General features: G+C 32.3%; 1 protein-coding gene across 2 annotated transcripts; it reads right to left on the bottom strand.

The window, feature by feature from the left end:
• Nucleotides 1-3,313: 3,313 nt before the first annotated feature.
• LOC127724490 (charged multivesicular body protein 2a-like) lies at nt 3,314-21,271 on the bottom strand. 2 transcript variants are annotated; one of them, XM_052231477.1, is made up of 6 exons: nt 21,164-21,271; nt 15,530-15,726; nt 11,199-11,378; nt 10,035-10,165; nt 6,324-6,385; nt 3,314-5,415 (listed from the first exon to the last, which is right to left on the bottom strand). In XM_052231477.1, exons 2-6 carry the CDS (start codon nt 15,701-15,703, stop codon nt 5,285-5,287), a joined length of 678 nt encoding a protein of 225 aa, XP_052087437.1. In that variant the 5' UTR covers nt 15,704-15,726; nt 21,164-21,271; the 3' UTR covers nt 3,314-5,284. The 2 variants fall into 2 exon arrangements, with proteins under 2 accessions (XP_052087437.1, XP_052087436.1); XM_052231476.1 differs by having other exon boundaries at nt 15,530-15,712; nt 21,164-21,262.
• Nucleotides 21,272-21,406: the final 135 nt, after the last annotated feature.

Here is a 21,406-nt window from a genome sequence, read left to right as displayed (position 1 = left end):
AAATGTGGTCAAAGATCTTAAAAATTTGAAATGGGACATTTAATTTACCTAGAATGGTCTGATATCTAAAATTTAACAACATGGTTAGATTCAGCATATAAAAAAAACCAAAAATTTAATTTTAGTTGAAATCAAACAAAGTTTGTAAGGGAGGTAACTCTAATGCCAAAAAAAACCCAAAAAAAAACAAAGAATAACCAATTCGGTGTATAAAAATATATTACCACTGAACTATTTGATATACACTATTATAATATTATAATACACAGTATTTGATGTTTCTAGAAACAGCTAAAAAATATTTCATACTAGAACTAGCAAACAAATAGCAAAAAGTACCAACATAAAGAAAGAAAGCTAAAGTAATTGTCCATTAACCAGTAAACCCTTGTTTTCCCCCCCTTTTTTGCCCCTAATTCCTAAACAGACTGAGCCATAATCCCCCAAAGCCAATCCTAACCATCCCTTTGTGGTGTGGAAACTTGTGGTACAATTTCAGACAATTCCATACACTGTTCCACAAGTTATTGTCTGGAAACTAGAAAAATGCTTATATGGGCCCCTTTTTGACCCCTTATTCCTAAACCGTAGGGACCATAACCCCCAAAATCAATCTCACCTTCCTTTTGTGGTTTCAAACCTTGTGTTTAAATTTCATAGATTTATATTAACTTATACTAAAGTTATTGTCAAATTTCCAATGGAGTTTGCAACCATAATAACCCATTTAAATACATCATAAAAGTCTTAAAATAGAAAATGACATACATAATCATGGCTAAGATTAAATTACATTGCATTTTTAAAATAGTAACTTCTAAAAATAAATTGACAGCTAATCACCTCAAGACAATACAACATTTCTTATACATCATTTAAAAGCAGTGAAAGGGAGGTAATTCAAACACATTGTCAATGTTGTGTTTGAATAACCTTCCTTACGCTGCTTTTAAATTATGTTTTGTACTTAAGTAATTGTCCATTAACCTGGAAACCCTTGTTTTTCCCCCTAATTCCTAAACGGTTTGAGCCATAACCCCCCCCCCCCCCCCCCCCCCCCCCCCAAGCCAATTCTTACCATCCCTTTGTGGTATGGAAACTTGTGGTATAATTTCAGACAATTCCATACACTGTTCCACAAGTTATTGTCTGGAAACTAGAAAAATGCTTATTTGGGCCCCTTTTTGGCCCCTAATTCCTAAACAGTTGGGACCATAACCCCCAAAATCAATCCCAACCTTCCTTTTGTGGTCATAAACCTTGTGTTTAAATTTCATAGATTTATATTTACTTATACTAAAGTTATTGTCCGGAAACCAAATGTCTTCGGACCACGAGGACGACGTGATACCAATATACGACCGCAAATTTTGCGGTCGTATAAAAAAGGGAGAGAGAGGGCAGATCTTCATCTTAATTGTTGAAATTTCAAAGTAAATCAAAACGGATCTATAATCTTTTAGGATTTCCTCTTTGTGCAAGGTTTGGTCATCCGGGTTCAATGTTTTTTATTTATGCAAATAATGTGACTGGGTGAGTACCGCAAAAATAAGAACTCACATTCTGATATCTGTATGCAGCTTTTGCTCAAATCTCAATAATTAATTTCTCATTTTTGTCCATTCTTCAAAAATCGCTAAATTCATAAATGCTCACAATAATTTCTGAATTTACAGTAATTAAGTACGAGGTTTCCCAGTGAATTGTCAATACCCAATTCCCTTATCATACTGTCTATATTTGAAATTCACATTTAAAATGTTTGGAACTAATTTGTGATGTAGATAATACAGATGCTACAAAATATTTTGGTCTTTCAATGTAAACATAGTATAAGTATTCTCTAAACCTTTCTATTTTTTATTTATGAATTTTTCTCAACCTCTCATTCATAACCTTATGAAAAACGTGTGTCTTCTTTTTTCGTGTTTTGTCAAATATCTGGATAATCCTACACATAATCTAAGAGTATCTTAAAGGTCTGTTTTCAGTTTATGAAATTATAATTTCAGAGTAATCTAATCATTTGGCTAACAATTTTTATAGAGAAGTGTTGATTCTTTAATGACAAGTCTGTCAGTAATCATAATCTGCAAGCTAGGATAAATATGAATGGTCAACCACCAGGTTAAGATTTGAATTCCTCAAATTTGAGAGCAAGTATTTATAGTTGAAAATTTTAGTACTATAGGTATATGAGATAATTGGAGCAGACTAATCTTCAAAATATGGAAACCAGAAGGATCAAATCAAAACAAACCAATACCTATAATGTCAACTATCCAAAGCTCTGATTCCTTGCCCAGCTTTGGCTATACTTTTTGGTCCTTTTTGGTTTATAGCTCTTCATATTTTTAATATGCTTTGGATTTTCAAATAATCGGCCTCGAGCATCACTGAAGAGACATTGATTGTCGAAATGCGCATCTGGTGCAGAAAAATTGGTACCGTTTGTTATTACTACCACTGGGTCGATGCCTCTGCTGGTGGACTGATAGTCCCCAAGGGTATCACCAACCCAATAGCCAGTACTTTGGTACTAGCATGAAAATACGGATTTTATGTTATTAAAATTTGTTGTTACAAAATTTTGGAAATTATTTAAAATAAAGGAATGTATCTCCCTCATGCAAAGCTCTGATTCAAAGCCCAGCTTTGACTATGCTTTTTGGTCCATTTTGGTTTATAGCTCTTCATATTTTTAATAAGCTTTGGATTTTCAAATATTTTGGCCTCGAGCATCACTGAAGAGACATTGATTGTCGAAATGCGCATCCGGTGCAGAAAAATTGGTACCGTTTATGTTATTCCAACTATGTCTAAAGGAGTTGAAAAACCTCATCAAAGATACTCAGTCAATCTTTTGTCAAAAACTTGTGTTACATCAGACATGTTTCGTCTACATAGGCCAAGTCAGTGATGGTCCAATAAAAAAGTTGGAAGGCCAATTCAAACAATGATGTTGGACATTGCAAGCCTAAAATCCCGAAAAATTCCACCAAATACGACTAAGGCCATCTTTAACTGGTGTTAGAAAAACCGTAGTGTTTAGAATAATTCCATATTTTAAAAACAGAATTTACAGAAATTTACCAAGTCAATGATATTTCATGTCAACACAAGGTGACACAATCTTGGACTATCTGTCATCCAGCGGTGGCATCGATCCAGTAGTCATAAAAACTTAAAGATACCTGCTTTATATCTACTTTCAAAACAAGAAAAATGGTCAAGATATCTGTTTGATTTCAGAAAGACAAAGATTGGTAACTTACCTGTCAATAGTCTAAATTTGACAAAATAAAGAGTTAACTATAAAATGACTGTTTAATAATCACAATATAAAATTATTTACATAACTTTACACTATGATACAATATAACTATCAAAACAAATACAATAATTTATTTTAAAATAAATGATTTGAGGGATCAATGTGGAACAATATTTTCATTTCTTCATATTAAGACGTGTATCAGTATACATTTTTTTTGTACGTTGACAACTAAGATATACAATCACATCATGCAAAATTGTATTTGAGAAATAATACCAGATAGGATTTCAATAACACTATATAACAAGGGTTATCACTTTTGGTAGGAAGGAATCCTCATAGTACTTTTTTCAAATTGAAGAAAATATTATGGTTGATTGATTGTTGGGGTTTAATGGCGATTTCAGCACTATTAGCTAAATCATGGCGGTCAGTTTTTAATGGTGGAGGAAGTTGGAGTGCCTGGAGAGAATCACTCACCTCAGGCTAGATTACTGACAATCCTAATCAAGTAAGATTGGAGTCAAACACACAACACCTACCTTGTGCAGGGTTCAAACTCCCACCTCTATGTTGACAGGCTAGTGATACAGCAGATGAAATACTTAGACCACTTGGCCACCAAGGCTCCAGAGAGTATGAAGAGAAATTATTTCTTGGACATAGATACAAAAATGTATGTTCATTCAAAGTATGCATAATAAATTGAAGAAAGCATGTTGGTTCTTGGGGTTATTAGAAGTCCCTCCTTCACCATCCCACATCCAGTTTAATGAAAAAGCTCTTACAGTTGAGGTAAACAGTTTTTATTTATGTTTGCAGATAAAACCATTTTCTTCTCACTTAAATGTAAAATTTGAATATTTTTTTTAATATTTTCAAAATTAAAATCTGAAGATAAGCTTGTCACCCTGCAAAACAACAATACACTCAAGATTATAAGTTAATAATCCTTCCTACTAGTGAATGTTAACAGATATTGTTAATAAATAAGGGGTTAGTTTCTGCATATTCCATATAAATATACACACAGAGGTTGTAATTGAATAACTGTCCCCCAGTTTCAGAGTGATTCACCACCAAGAGTAATTTTGAACCAAATTACCTTGTTTGTACTGAAAAATATAGTACATAGAGTACACAGTATAAAAAGTTTCAGAGATTGTATGAATATAAATAAATAACAGGAAGAGAAAAGGTCATCTTGGACATGACTTGCAGCAATCTGAAAAGAACTATATAATTGAACTTATACAACAGAGAAGCAGCCTTAAAAAATATCTAGGTTTTAATTAGTATAAAACTTAGGCACAATTACATTTTGAATGTTGATGCTCCTTTACTGTAAATGTATCAATGCCATTATTTCTCATGTTAGGAATTCTTTTTATGGATTAATGCAGACTAAAGTCATAGACACAGAATATGACTACAACCAGAAATTGAATTAATTGATATGTAAGTTAAAGTACAACGTCTTGGTTTGTCAGAACACCCAGTGAAAATTACCCAATGCAATGTATACTATTTTTAATATATTATGGCTTAAAATGTGAATATTTCATAATATATTTTGCATCACCATGTATGAGGGAAAAAACGCAGTTTAAAAATAAAGGAGGAATACTCAAGTTTCCAAAATAATTTTTCCCTAATTTGATTTATACCAGTGGGTTCCTCAGGGCATTCTAGCACCATGGGGCTATCTGAAATAGATTTTATAATATATTGTTTTAAAAGTCTGGTGTGATAATTTTAGGGAAGCAGGCCAGTGGTATTTCAAATCATGTGGCGTTATTTGAAAATACTGGAAGAATACTGTATAAAATCTACAGAGATAACTATTAAGTACAGAAAATACATTCCCAGAGTTCCTTCCTTTTATGCCAAGAATACACATGTGAAGATTAATGAATGAAAGAAGGTTCCCTATTGCACATGAACAGCTCTCTCGTTCTACACAAATGTCATGCTCATGTACACCACAGTTTATATATTATCACAGTTTCACTGTCGTCGTAAATTTTCTAATCGTGCCTCTAAATCTGCATCAGCATCGCTAGGTCCTCCTCCGGCAGCCTGTGCTTGCGGTTGTTTTGATGCCCCAGCTGCTAATGTTCCCCCTGTTGATGGCAAACCTGTAAAAAGGATATCATTTTTAAAATAAATAATGTATGAACGACAAAACGTTATCAAATCATAATCTATATATTTTCATTTATCCTCAACTATCTTTATACTTTCTCGGTTTTTATATAGATTAGACTGTTGGTTTTCCTGTTTGAAGTGTTTTACACTAGTCATTTTGGGGCCCTTTATAGCTTGCTGTTCGGTGTGAGCCAAGGCTCCGTGTTGAAGGCCGTACTTTGACCTATAATTGTTTACTTTTTACATATTGTGACTTGGATGGAGAGTTGTCTCATTGGCACTCATACCACATCTTCTTATTTCTATGTTCCTATTTTCTGCTAAAAATAGAGTAAACTAGTTATTTCAGGTAGAAATATGACATAGTAAAATATTTCAGATTCCAAATTATATGGGTATATCTTTTATTATGTTCTAAACAGTTACATAATCTCTTATAAATTTAAACATTAGAATAAGCTAGATAACAGAAAGTTAGTTTTATTCAATAGAAACCAGTCAAGCTAGTTTAAAAAGGGAACTTGATGGCAAATGCATACAGTACATGCAGTTACGATTGCTCTGATTAAAACAACATTTGGTGGTGTAGAGTGAATCTCTTAGGGAACGACCATTTAACTTCAAGGGGAGGGTTATGGTTTTTTCCTAAAAAAAATATTCTGATCCCCCCAAAAAAGACAAAAAAACATAACCCCCTTCCTTGAAGTTAAATGGTTGCTCCCTTAATGAGACATGGTGTTTGCTGTTTTTTCTTTATAGCAATAACACTCTGGTTTCTGACCCTTTCACATTTTACCTGACAATCAATCTGTCAGTTGTAAACCTTATTCAATATTATAGAACTTGCCTGACAATTCATTTGTCAGTTGTAAACCCAATTCTTTATAACAGAACCTACCTGATAATTCATCTGTCAGTTGTAAACCTAATTCATCTAAAACTTGAGAAACTATAGCATCACTGAAAAAAAGATAAGAATAGTATAGAAGGATAATTTTTAGTAGTCTTTGTCCAAACTGGATCAAAATTAGTTTTTTTGTGAACAAAATACAACTAGAGGCTCTTTAGAGCCTGTGTCACTCACATAGGACTATGTGCATCTTCAACAATGGATACTCTTCATCTTAGTGGACTAGAATAGAATTCATGACATAAATCTCTTCTTTGACGATCTAATCTTGCTGATCATTTTTTGCTTATTTAAGTTTCTATCTATCTAATATAGTTTTTCAGATAGTAGGCAATTTCAGGGATTTCGTTACCACAAATTACTTAAAACCTTTACTAAATTCTTCCATAGATATAAAGATTTGGTTTTGAAGTTTGGTTGTACCTTATCATTTAGTCTCTTGTGGAGAGTTGTCTCATTGCCAATCATACCACATCTTCTTATTTTTATAACAACACAAAACAAGAGGCTGTCAGAGTGACAGCAAACCGGATTTTCCTGCAGAGGTCGAACCCTGAACAGTTGAGCAAGTATGGACACAACATTTAAGCTTAAAACAGCTCTGAATTTGGATTGTGATTGAATATTTGATACAGCATAGGATTGTGACACAAAATAAATGTGATCAAAGAACTGAAAAATTTGAAATTGGACATTTACCTATTATGGTTCAATATCCAAAATCTTAGTACATTGTTAGAATCAGCTTATCAAAGAACCCCAAAAATTCATTTTTTTATGAAATACTTATTAATTAAAACAATTTCTGTTCAAAGGGAAATAATTCAAACTTGTTTCCATGAACCAGTAATGATTTCACCACTAAAAAATTGTTCTCTAAAATTAGATATGATGTTTTCAAATTATAATCAAATATAACTAATAGTTCCCAATATTTTTTCTTTCATTTGTCAGAAACTAATATCTTATCTGCAACTTATCTTTCAATGTCAACAACTTTATCTACACAATGTAATGTAATGAAATATATCCTTTAATAAAAATAGATTATTATCTAATGAAAATGATATTTGCAAATCTGGACACCCAAACAGGATCAAGTAAAAATTTAACATTAACACACACAACAAAAATAAAATACCACATAACAACTGTGACATCTACCTTCAAAACACACATGACTTAAAAAAAAAATAGTTATAAATTTTTGACAACTCCTGACTAATCAATTGAACAGATACAATCATTGATAGACTATCTATACATCTCAGCTATACATAAACTTATTAATTTCTGTTCAAAGGGAAATAACTCAATCACATAATAAGAAAATTTCTGGTTTCTAAAGGGTCCAAAATTAAAAAAACAGGAAAAGCTAAAGTTGAAAATTGAACTTGACCTTCTTTTTGTCACAGGAAACAACATATCAAAATTTGAAAAAAATTCATCAAAGCGTTTTCATGTAAATGAACGGACACTGTTTGGCAGCCATCGCCCGCCCCCCATACATCCCCAAATCAATAACCGATTTTTCCTTTGAAAATCCGGTTAAAAATGATAAAAATCTTTATTAAAGAGAAAACTCTAATAAGGGGTCATCAGACGATTTAAAGCATGTTGACTCATTTGTAGATCTTGTCTTGTTGATCATATTTGCTTATTTAAGTTTCTATCTATCTATTATAGTTTTTCAAATATAATGCAAAAACGCAAAAAATTGGTCAGAACCATCATTAATGGGCATTAACTCCAATAAGGGGTCGTCAGAAGATTTCAACTATTTGACTTATTGGTAGATCTTGTCTTGCTGATCATTTTCGCATATTTAAGTTTCTATCTAGTATTTATCTATTATACTTTTTCAGATTTTAGGCAAGAACACAAAAAGTTGGTAAAAATCATCATTAAAGGGCACTAACTCCAATAAGTGGTCTTCAGACGATTTCAACCATGTTGACTTATTTGTAGAACTTATCTTGCTGATCATTTTTGCTGTATAAAGTTTCTCACTATCTATTATAATTTTCAAGATAATAGGCAAAAATTTAAAAAGTTCATCATTTGAGGGCAACCTATAGTGGTCTGACAGTTAGGAAGTAATGGACAATAGGTAGATCTCATCATTCCAAACATTTTTGCCTTCATCAGATTTTCTCTATTTATAGTGGTTTTCAAGATAATAGACAAAACTTGCATTTTACCCTTATGTTCTATTTTTAGCCATTTCGGCCACCTACGGGCCAGCTGAGCTAAAAAAGAATGTATATACAATTTAAAAATTTAAATGGGAATAACTTTAATTTAAAAGCAGGTCAAAATTTTGGGCAGGTTGAAAGTGGAAATTATTTTAAATTTTAGGTCAACATTATCTGACAAAGTTTATACAATATCATAAAGGAGTAAGTTTAGTAAGGGGCCAATTATGACCCCTATTTCTAGCTTAAAATTCAAGTTAGGATACACTGGCCATTATCAAAATGTATCATTTTTACAGTGAAACAATGACTAGATAGGATTCACTATAGATTCACATATCAGCGTTCTCTTAATGATGTCAAAATTAGTAAGTGTCAACAAAAAGACATGTTAACATTATATATGTCTTTTATTACAAATAACCTTTCTGACTTCAACATTTAGTTTGTTGAATCCTGTGCTCTATGTTACCTAGGTCTAAATGTGGTTGAAATCCAGAAGATTTTACCAAGCAATGACATTTACACAATCAAAGTGCTTGTGAGCACTGAAGAGTAAAGATTGCTTTCATTTTGCAATTTTGTTAGTTTTTAAATAAAATATTGAATTGTATTTTGGTAGGCATTTTTAGTTGGAGTTATCTTTCTTTGTTCATGAGTGTACATTTGTAGTTAAACCTATTTTTATAACAGATTCATACACCATGCATTACTTATGTAATTTTTGATAAAAAAATGTTTTCTTGACAAGTATGGTAATTCAAATACACATCATATTGTAACTTAAATATCAAAGTATAACATATCATCAAAGAATTGCATGACATTGACTGGATAGGATCTAAATAATGATCACTTCATTGCACTATTTTGTTTGAACTATCAAAGGTAGTGATCAACCTTGGAAGATATAGATATCAAGTCAGTACCAGGGACGGATCCAGGAATTTAGGTTAGGGGGGGCGCAAACTTAAATTTTCGCCCAGCGGAGCGAGGCAAAAATTTTTTTTGAGGTAAATTTATTGAAATATTCTTTATTAAGCTGAGGACAACCCATGCTTTGCAAATTTTAGGGGGGGCACACGCCCGCCACGCCCCCGCCTGAATCTGCCCCTGAGTACCATAGGGTTTTGATTGCAATCTTATCCCAAAAACAGGCAAAAAAATCTCTATTTTTTTTAATTTCTTTGCCTGTTTTATGTGTAAATAACAACACTTCATAAGACATGAAAGAAAAGTGTGACAAAAATTATTTCATTTCACTTTCTTATATATTTATGTATCAACTAGAAACAATTTTCATATGTACTCCTTTTACATAATTCTACTGTACCTTGCCTTTCATTATCAGTAAGACTAGCATTGATTTGCATGCCTTTGGCCATTTAAAATTATTTAGGCTTGTAATTTTCTGAGCAATTTTCAAGAAATTAAATAAAAATAAACTAATTTTTTTCATCAATTTATGCCCTCAATTAAAAAAGTACTTTTGATGTCACCATACCTTTCATCTTCATCGTCTTCATCACCCATAGCATCGTCTATAGCATCATTCATCATTTCTTCTTTCATTTCCATTATTTCTGATTGTTTCTCAAACTCCATCATTATTTTCTGAATTTGTGGAAGCTTCAACTACAGAATTAATACAAAGGTCAAACTACTTTGGATGCAATTGTATTCTCTTACACCAATTTCAATGGTTTGATATTACATTTGCACTTATAGAAAATGTTATGTTCTTATCTGTTTATAGTTCCCGCAAACCAGTCAATCAATTTTTTTCATTTTGTAGAGGCTAGTGTACGTGTATAAACATTAAATTTATAAAAACCTTAATTTCAATTTGTATACAATAAGAAGGCTATTTTAATTATTTTTATTCAAAGGCATTGTAAACATGTTTAACCCTGCCAATCACATTCTGTATGTGCCTGTCTTAAGTAAGGAGCCTGTAGTACAGTGGTTGTCATTGATTTATGTCTGTCACATGTGTTTGTCGTAAATTGTTAGTTTCCTTGTTTGAAGTGTTTCACATTTTTCATGACAGAGTTTTTTATAGCCGACTATACAGTATGGGGATTTTCTCATTGTTGAAGGCCGTACTGTGGCCTATAATTGAATAATACAACTTCATTTAAACTCTGGTGGATAGTTCTCTCATTGGCGATCATACCACATCCTTATTTTTATATATTAATTTTTTTATTTAAATGCAAAGTAAGTTACAAATAGGTGAAAATTTACCAGAAAGCCTTATGATACAGGAGAGTACTTTTGTAATTAAGGCAGTCTGTTTCCAAAAATAAACTTTAAATAATTTAATGAATGTAGGTTTTTACTTTACTTTTGATTTTTCACCCATTGTAGCAGTATTTATACACATGTATAATAATATTTTGAATAAACGAGATGTGGGGGTATATGTCAATGAGACAGCAAACCAACCACAAAAACAACCAAAAGACATCATGATCTAGAGGACAACAGTCTTCTACAATAGCTGGGTGTCTAAACAATATGTCAAGCAACAAACTTCCAGAGTCTATAAAAAGTTTAGAATAAATTTAAAAGCAACAATCAAAGATCTGCCAACAACAACTTATTTTCCAATAACAAAAAAAAACACTAAAATATGACATAAGACAACAGCTGGTTCTTGGCTTACCTGTTTGTTCATTGTTTGCATGGCTCTTGTAACCCCTTTCATTGCATTGGCCATAGCATTATTTGATTTTAATGTCTGTATTTTTAGTGACACAGCCTGAATATTAGCTCTCATCAAAATAAATTTCTTTACATAACGTCTTGTTCGAACTAAATCTTTGGCCATAATCTTTACAGCATCCTAAAAGAAAGAAACATATAAACATTTATTTCATTAAAAGAACAATTGGTTATTCTTATTGTACTTATATGTAATATAAGTACTGTTTATACAAACAGCCATTCCAGCTTACACTTAATAATTAATGTGATAATAAAGATGCTGACTTTCTGGATACATTTAATTAACATACACAGACCACTTGTTATATCTTGAGGTTAATTTCCCTGGCATTTGACACTTTGAAGTTTTTATATAAATTTTAATTTTTTTTTTAATTCCCCTTAACTAATGAGTTCTGGTTTATAGTATAAATTTTAACTCCAGATCTTTTTAATTTCACCTAACTACATCCTTATATCAGATTTCAAATGATTCTAAATAGATAAACAGTAACTGTTTGTTTTACATATAAATTTATATATATTTATAGTTTAAAAATAAGCATTTGATATCGCCTATTACTGACACCTTTCTTCTTTTCTTTATTCGCATATCTAAACACTGAGGATGGAGACAGATTGCACCTCCTGTATGCACATTAGGTTCATCAGATTTACAATCAAAGACATTAGACACTATCAAGTTCTTCATTTTACCTAAGATGTGGCTACAGCTGGAATTATATGTCAATGGGACCTTATTATTAAACTTTACTTTTGTTCATACCTATATATTCTCATGAACATTTGCAGTATAATAATCATAGTATCACCAATTGGATAATCTTTACAATATTTCATCTTTCATCTGTGGGTTTAAAGCACAATCAGCAACTAGTCTCACATTTATCAAGTTCAGAATTTCTCATGTGTAAACAGGATTACAACAGACATGACTACCATATTTTGATACTAGAGCCTCTGTATTTCGACATGGACCCAAGAGTATGTTCAGATTTGTTATCTGTGTGGACATTATTCCTCCACTATTCAAACAGAGCATGTAGGATACACAGTTTTAGCATATTGACTACAAGGCAGCACTACAGCCTCAACAGTGCCGAACGAGTCCAGAAGTATTTGATTTCAAACCAAATTGTAACTTACTTGGGACATTGCTATTTCAAGCATACTTGAATCCGTAGAATCTGACAACTTACACTTTTTAAATAGACTACTTTGCATTTAAAATACGGCAAACCCAAGAACCAAGGAACCGTACAGTTTGCCTATTACTTTAAAGATATTATAGAGATTTTATTATGTTTTAGACAGGTATTTTTACCACTTTTTACAATAACAAAGACAGTATGTACATAGGTATTATTGCTCTATATATATATACACAGTGGAGTTTTATTGTTGAAACCTAATATGTTAAAGAGATTTATATTTGGGAATACAGTGATGTTTACCGTAGAGTATACATGCATTTCAAAATTTTTATATTTACACACCCAATGTTCACATTGGAGACAGCAGTATATACAAACAGTCAATACCAACTCAGAATCTAACTGTTCTTTATAGCTGTACTTTGAACTTTAGACAAACACATCGAAAGAATTATTAAATATATAACTGCATATAACATGTATTCAATGATGAGAGCTTCAGGCTTTCGAAAGAATTATTTATTAACTGCATACTGAACAGTGGTATTTTCTTCAAAATCTTTTTAGGAAAATTTATCATATTTGAATACTAAATATAGTTTTATAGCATTAACATGCCTGTATTTCAGTACCAGTTATGATAGACATTGGCTAATCTACCAGCACATGGGATATTCCCCATACAGACCTAGCACACTAACAGCTACAGATGAGACACCAAGTCTCACCCCCTTGTGGAGACCCCTCGCTCCACATTCCCAAACTGGCATATTGTTGTACAGGCAGTTTCTTGCTCTCCGAATTACAATACTGAATGCATCTCTCATGATGTTCAAAATCTATATGAATCAATCTAGTGTAGCTCTCAGTTCAAAATCTTTGATATTGAATACCATTTTTATAGCATTCTCATCTCATTGAAATACTAATAATAATTTTTATTGCATTCTCATCATTGAATTATTGATAATCATATTTTACCTTTCTCAGCATTGAATTACTGATAATAATTTTTATAGCATTCTCATCATTGGATTACTGATATTCATTTTTATAGTAATCTCATCATTGAATTACTGAATATCTTGTTATAGCATTCTCATGTTAGAACTTTGAATATTGAATATAATTTTATAGTATTATCATGTGACCATTTGGTCAAAATACTAGGACGCTGTCCTCTGATAGTTAGTGCAGGTATATAGGTAAGAGTGTCATCTACTTCAATTAAGTATGCACAAGAATTGTTAGGAAATATTAATTTAAATCATTTTAATGTTTTAATACTGACTACTTTTAGTTACATAATTGTAAATTTGGATGTAGATCTACACATATATATATCATGTATATATCATGTATGTACATATATTTTCATTGTAATTTTTTTTTTTTTTTTTTTCTCATGACTTTATTGAAGGTGAAAAAATCTTAATCCTAAATCCTTGGGGGCACTCAGCTGTTTCCATCTGAGTTTTTGGACCTTGATGGAATTTTATCACTGGTTATTTCTAAAATTTCATTCATCCCCAAGCATTTCGGGGACAAATTTTATCAAATTTATTCCAGCGCCAGTTTGATCTCAGATGAGACGCCTAGTCTCATCACCGAAGTGGAGAACCCTCGCTTCACATTCCCAAGTCTCAGATGAGACGCCTAGTCTCATCACCGAAGTGGAGAACCCTCGCTTCACATTCCCCGGCCTCAGATGAGACGCCTAGTCTCATCGCCAAAGTGGAGAACCCTCGCTTCACATTCCCCGGCTGGCGTATTGTCGGGCAGGCAGGTTCTTCCTCACACTGGAGGTTGCAAGCTGACTTGCTCAGGCAGGAACTCAAAAATTGTCTTGTATGCTGAGTGTTTCCCTAGGGCCAAAACCAGATTGATTAATTGTTTTTTATAAATAAATTATTATTCATTCTAAAATATTTTTCTGCTTTAAGCCAGTATGATTTTGCTGAGACTATGTTTTTGTTTTACACACAGATACCCCTTTTTGTGACATTTGGTATAGTTTTTCGGAGTTGGTATTTGCTCATTTACAAGGATGAGATCGGGACTTTATTTGAGATTTGCTCTATTAAGAGAGTTTTAGTGTAAATAATTGTGGGATGTCAGGACTTGCTTATCAATACAAACAGAACATAATTTTACCAGAAAAGTTACATCAGTTAAATATAGATTGATGTGATCATTAAACATTTCATCTTATCAATGGAAGGCTTGCATATACCTACCTTGATCTTTGGAAAAGGTAAATAAAAATGTCTCTAGAAATTTAGTAAGCCTTCCACTGGTGACCTGGAATGTTTTGATCACTGACACTAGAGGCATAAACAAGGAGTTTTGCAGACCACCCTAACAACTATAAAAGAATTGGACAACCTCACACAAAAAGTACAGAAACAATATTTCACTTTATGAGACTCAATAAATATACAACATTAGACTGGAGAAAAAATTAAAAATATGAGACTACGGAAAAATATTACTATACGAGACAACAGAATACAAACTTGGTTTGTTTGTATAAATATACAATTAAAAAAAAAAATGCATGGCACATGTGTAGCAAAAAGTACTTAAAAGGATTACAAATGTACCCTTCAGGACTGAACTACCCTAAAGATATTTTCGCTTCATCTAGTTGAACCAGAAATATACGACTTAGTATTGTAAGAGCGATTTTGAGTGGTGATCAACCTGAACTACAGGATTCACTTGTTATATACATGAACTAATTTTGTTAATTTATATGTTAAGTCAAATCACTTGGGTCATTCTACCTTTTCTTCTTGTATTTATTTTTTCACGACTGAGTATATACAATCCTTGTCTCCAGTTCACTCAGAATTGGAAATATATAATTTGTGATGACACAAATGCATGCTAAGCAGAAAAGCATTTACCGGTAATGCAAATTAAATATTTTTTAGGTTGAGAAACAAATTTAACTCATGATCCCATACACTTGATTATATATAAGCAAGCACAATTTGAATATATGTAAAATGCCTGAAAATTCTCTTCCACAAAAATTATTTCACAATTACACTTTAAAAACCAATGGAGCATGTGCATGTCAACATTAAACCAGGAAGTAAAAATAACAAACCATCTGTCCTTGCTTTGCCATTTTCTTAATATCAGCAATAACTTTCTTCTCTTGTTGCTCCATCTTTGCTTTTTCTCTATCCAGATCTCTCATTGCTTTGGTTAATGCCCTTTGGTTCTGTCGCAACATTTCCTCTGGAGTCTTTTTCTTTCCAAAGAGCCATTCTAACGGCATGTTGACACACTGAAAAAGAAAAGCTATAGTAATAAAATGCTCCGCAGGGCGCAGCTTGATACGACCGCAGAGGTCGAACCCTGAACAGTTGGGGCAAGTATGGACACAACATTCAAGCTTGATACAGCTTTGCATTTGGATTGTGATTAAATATTTGACACAGCATAGGTTTCTGACACAGAATGAATGTGGTCTAAGAACTTAAAAATTTTAAATTGGACATTCACCTATTATGGTCCAATATCCAAAATCTAAATACATGGTTAGATTCAGCATATCAAAGAACCCCAAGAATTCAATTTTTGATGAAATCAAACAAAGTTTAATTTTGGACCCTTTTGACCTCAATGTGGACAAAGTTGATAACGGGGCCCAAAAATCAAAAATCTAAATACATGGTTAGATTCAGAATATCAAAGAACCCCATATATTCAATTTTTGTTGAAATCAAACAAAGTTTAATTTTGGACCCCGATTTGGACCAACTTGAAAACTGGGCCCATAATCAAAAATCTAAATACATGTTTAGATTCAGCATATCAAAGAACCCTAAGAATTCAATTTTTGTTAAAATCAAACTAAGTTTAATTTTGGACCCTTTGGACCTTAATGTAGACCAATTTGAAAACGGAACCAAAAATTAAGAATCTAATTACACGGTTAGATTCGGCATATCAAAGAACCCCAATAATTCAATTTTTGATGAAATCAAACAAAGTTTAATTTTGGACCCTTTGGACCTCATTGTGGACCAATTTAAAAACGGCGCCTAAATCCAAAAACTTAATACACGGTTAGATTCAGCATATTAAAGAACCCCAAGAATTCAAGAATAAAACCCCATTGAAATTGGTCAAGAAATAAGCAATTTATACAAAGTATCTTCTTTTGCACAATACTGTCATGACTGTGCAATTGAATATTTCTTGCTATTGCGCAATACTGTACAATTGACAATTTCTTGCTATTGCGCAATATTGTGCTATTGGATATTTCTTGCTATTGCGCAATACTGTGCAATTGAAGATTTCTTGCTATTGCGCAATACTGTGCAATTGAAGATTTCTTGCTATTGTGCAATACTGTGCAATTGAAAATTTCTTGCTATTGCACAATACTTATTATATAAAAATTTACACATCCTGTTTGGTGTGTATCTCCTACCATATCATTATTATTTGCTTTTAAATATAAATCAGAAATAACCAACTTAAAATGGAAAATTTAAAAAAAAAAAAAAGGAAAAAAAGAAAAAAAAAGGAACCCCCCCCCCCCCAATTTTTTGAACCTTATGATTCATCACCCCCAAACTCAATCCCAGCCTTCCCTTTGTGGTATGGTACCTTGCAGTACAATTTCAGAGAGATCCATACACTTGAACACAAGTTATTGTCTGGAAACTAGAAAAATGTGTTTTTTGGCCCCTTTTTGGCCCCAAATTCCTAAACGTTTAAGGCAATTACCCCTAAACTCAAACCCAGCTTTCCCTTTGTGATATGGAACCTTGTAGTACAATCTTAGAAAGATCTATACACTTACACACAAGTTATTGTCCTGAAACTAGAAAAATGCTTGTTTTTTCCCCCTTTTTGACCCCTAATTCCTTAAATATTGAGGCAATTACCCCCATCATCAATCCTAGCCTTCCCTTTGTGGTATGGTACCTTGCAGTACAATTTCAGAGAGATCCATACACTTGAACACAAGTTATTGTCTGGAAACTAGAAAAATGCTTATTTTTGGTCCCTTTTTGGCCCCCAATTCCTAAACATTTTGGCAATTACCCCCAAACTCAATTCCAGCTTTCCCTTTGTGAACCTTGTAGTACAATTTCAGAAAGATCCATACACTTACACACAAGTTATTGTCATGAAACTAGAAAAATGCTTGTTTTTTGCCCCTTTTTTGGCCCCTAATTCCTAAAATTTTGAGGCAATTACCCCCAAAATCAATCCCAGCATTCCTTTTGTGATATGGAACCTTGTGGTACAATGTCAGAGAGATCCATACACTAACACACAAGTTATGTCTGGAAGTTACAAAAATGCTTATTTTTGGCCCCTTTTGGCCCCTAATTCCTTTACTGTTGGTACCATAACCCCCAAAATCAATCCCAACCTTCCTTTTGTGATATTGAACCTTGTGGTAAAATTTCATAGAGATCCATTCACTTAAACTAAAGTTAGAGTGCGAAAACCAATGTGTCTTCGGACGACGCCGGACGTCGACGACGACGACGCCAACGTCATACCAATATACGACCACAAAAATTTTTTGGCGGTCGTATAAATATGTATGACAGCACATGTCATGCATGTTGATAACTTTTCCATCCTTTTTAACTAGTAGTGTAAATCCCCTTTTTCTATTTTTAGATACATGTATTATATATAACCTTAGTTTATAATTAATAGATTTGTTTTTCTTGTACAAGAGACTGGATGTCGAGACTTTGATATTGAAACCTTGTCCGGACAGTATTTCTATAGATTAAGGAAAGCTTTCCTACTGGTAAGTTGTACTTTAATTTTATCTTATTCTTTACAATTTATTCATGTTTCCATTTTAGAGTAAAACATTTCTAAATTCATTGTTTCCATTTCTGTTCCAAAATTACAGAAAGAATTGTACACTTGTTTGATAGCTAGTTATTTTATGAGTATCAGATTTAATAAACAGCTGCGCCATGAGTGCATGATACGCCCGTCGCTTTTTCAAAGAATAAAGTTCAATAACTTCTCAATGTCATATCAGAAATTCATGAAAAACTAAAGGGAGGTTATCTTAATAGATATAAACCAGTCACCAAAGTTTCATGATAACTGCTCAAGCCATTGACCGAAAACTGAAAAATACCCCCTTTTTTATGAATACAACAGGGCTGGACAATAACGCTTGTCCGATTGTCCGGTACCAGAGGAAAAAAAGGTCGGACAAGTAAAAGCTAGATCAAGGTTGTCCGACGGGACAAGTAAAATCATTTTGTAGAAAATAAATTAAATCCAACTTTGATCAACAAAATAATAAACAAAAAACAAGAAAAGATAAAAACAAATATTAATTTGACATGTTTACTTGCAATCGATAATTTAAAACTGGTTCTTTGACAGATACTTTATAACAGATAAAACGGGTAATATTCTCAGAAACCAGTCTTAGATGAAATCAAGAATGGCTTTGTAGATAAGGTAACAAGACAGTTCGGCACCGGCACGGAAACCAATCCTTCCATGTTTAATAGACAGTATGGCACCGTAGGAGACATTTCGGGAACAAGCCAACCAGTACCTCATTTCCCTACCTTATTCTGTTGCTTATAATAAATATGATAAATTTTATTTAACAAAAAAAAATTTTTAAATAAAAAATGAAGAAATTATTGACCATAAAATTCACAGAATCATATTTGATCATATGTAGACAAAACAATACTTGATTGCGTTTGAATAAACATTTTAATATATTAAAAACAAAGTTGTTTGTAGTAAGGCATTAATCATAATAATCAATATTTTACCAACATGAAAGACCAGGATACAAACCAAATGAGTGTAGACTGACAGGCCTACCAGACTGTGCCTCATGTGCAGAGTCTGATGAGACTTTGGCATTGATGAAAACTAGAACATAAGTCCTGTGACATGACTTGAATCAGTTGTTCTCGTCTCATATTTTTGAAAAGGATATCAAGAGATATAAATCAAATTCTGTTCTTATGTTCATTGAATCAACTTAAAATGCAAAAAAAAGGTTAATATTAAGAAATTTTTTTTGGACAAGTTACAATTCCATTCGGACAAGTAAGTTTTGATGTGTACTTGTCCTATTGGGCAAGTTGAGAAAAAAGTTATTGTAGATGCCTGTACAATCACATAACTCTGAAACGTAAAATCTAAAATGTATAAAAATCGAAAGGGAGCTCATGGCAATAAATATAAACAATTCACCAAAGTTTCTTGCAAATTGGTTAAAGTGTTTTTGAGTTGTTGTCCGAAAACTGGAAAATCACCCTTTTTTAATGAAAAAAACCCAAAACTCGGAAACTTAAATTTTAAATTTATCAAAAACGAAAGGGAGCTCACGTCAATAGATATAAACAATACACCAAAGTTTCATGCGAATTGGTTCAAGCGTTTTTGAGTTATTGTCTGACATGTTGAGGACGGACGGACGGTACGACAGACGGACGGACAACGGTATACCATAATACGTCCCGTAAACGGGCGTATAAAAAGAGATGGGGTACATTTTGATAAGATATTAAAGAAGATGATTAATGCGAGAAATATATTCTAAGAGTATTTACAAAAATGTAAACTGGTCAGTTGAAGAGCTCATTCATGGTTTAGATTTTCATGAGGTGCCGGAATGCTAGTGTTTTTTCGTCTTTGTCTATTTAATATGGTATTGGGTCCATTCGCTCCAAAAACACATTCACACCTTACACGTTCACTCCCTGGGTCCGTTCGCACCCTATTTTTATTCAAATACCGGTTGCATTATTAGATGTCTTTTTAGATGTATATATCAAAATATTTATATTTTCATGAATAAAAATTCGTGAATTTTTTTAATGAAATTTTTTTTTGTGATTAGATGATTAATTATCGATTGTGATTTATTTAAGATTACTGCTAATTGGTATTTACAAAGCTAATTTGGAACTATTGCTATGTGTTTGGTGTAAAGTAAAATACAAGTAGTTAGCTTCAGGTAGGAGTAAAATCATTGAAGACTTTAAATTAAAAAAAATGAATGATAATTATTTTAACAGCTTGTGACGAGTTTGATAGCCTTTACGGAATCTTCTGTCTCTGTTTCACAAGTCTTATTAGAGAGAATGACTTAATTAGTCTTTGATCATCATAACAATATTCATTATTCATTTTGTCAAATTTAAAATAATTAACAAAAAGTAAATTGGTTTACGTTTTTAGAATGTCACTTTTTTTTAAAACAATAAAAAAAACTTATTTTATTTATTTTTAAAGCAATGCATTAACTTAAGCATAATTTAAAAATTATTCAACACAAAACCTTTATAAAAGGGTGCGAATGGACCCACGTTGTGAACGTGTGGGGTGTGAACATGAAAGGGGCGAACAAGAAGGGGAGCGAACATGATTTTTAGCAAACGGACCTGGATTCATTTAATATGATACCGATATTACTGTTTTATCAATCATGTTTTTTTGGTTATATATGAGCCAAAAAATTGCTTATCACAATCGTCACTATTGTCATCTGTATGTTTTTGGTCCTTTCCTCACCTTTTTAATTGGTTTAGTACTATGAAACTAGGTTTAGCCCACCATTAACAGGCATTATCTTCAAAAAATGCCTGTACCATGTAAGGAATATGACAGTTGTTTGATGAACAGAATGACAACTCAATTCTGCAGGCAAACATTGGTGTGCTTATCTTTTACATCTTGAACATTTGTACAACATTAATTTTACCTTCTATATGAAAATTAAGTTTCTTCAACTGTAAAATAACTGAATTGTAAGGAATGAGTGACTGTGAGTCAGGAAATCACTTCAATGTGTATTTTGACAATGACGTCACGGAAAAATGTGCTTAGTCTTTAATACAAAATAAAAATTTTGTTTATGTTTTGCATTTTTTGTTTATTGAATTTTTTTCAACACAAAATCTGTCATATAAAATATTTTGTAAACATTTCTATGTAACTGAACAAA

Source organism: Mytilus californianus, unplaced genomic scaffold (genome assembly GCF_021869535.1).
Source record: "Mytilus californianus isolate M0D057914Y unplaced genomic scaffold, xbMytCali1.0.p SCAF_14, whole genome shotgun sequence".
In the NCBI taxonomy this organism is placed as follows: Eukaryota; Metazoa; Mollusca; class Bivalvia; order Mytilida; family Mytilidae; genus Mytilus; species Mytilus californianus.
Note: the sequence above shows the minus strand (reverse complement) of the source record. Positions and strands in the feature narration are given on the sequence as shown.

Excerpts from the sequence above, each read along its gene's own strand:
- LOC127724490 (XM_052231477.1), bottom strand. The coding sequence starts at position 15,703 with ATGCCGTTAGAATGGCTCTTTGGAAAGAAAAAGACTCCAGAGGAAATG. Across the intron at positions 11,379-15,529 it reads TGGCAAAGCAAGGACAGATG|GATGCTGTAAAGATTATGGC; the intron begins GTTTGTTATTTT and ends TCTTTCTTTTAG. Across the intron at positions 5,416-6,323 it reads ACTGACAGATGAATTATCAG|GTTTGCCATCAACAGGGGGA; the intron begins GTAGGTTCTGTT and ends TCCTTTTTACAG.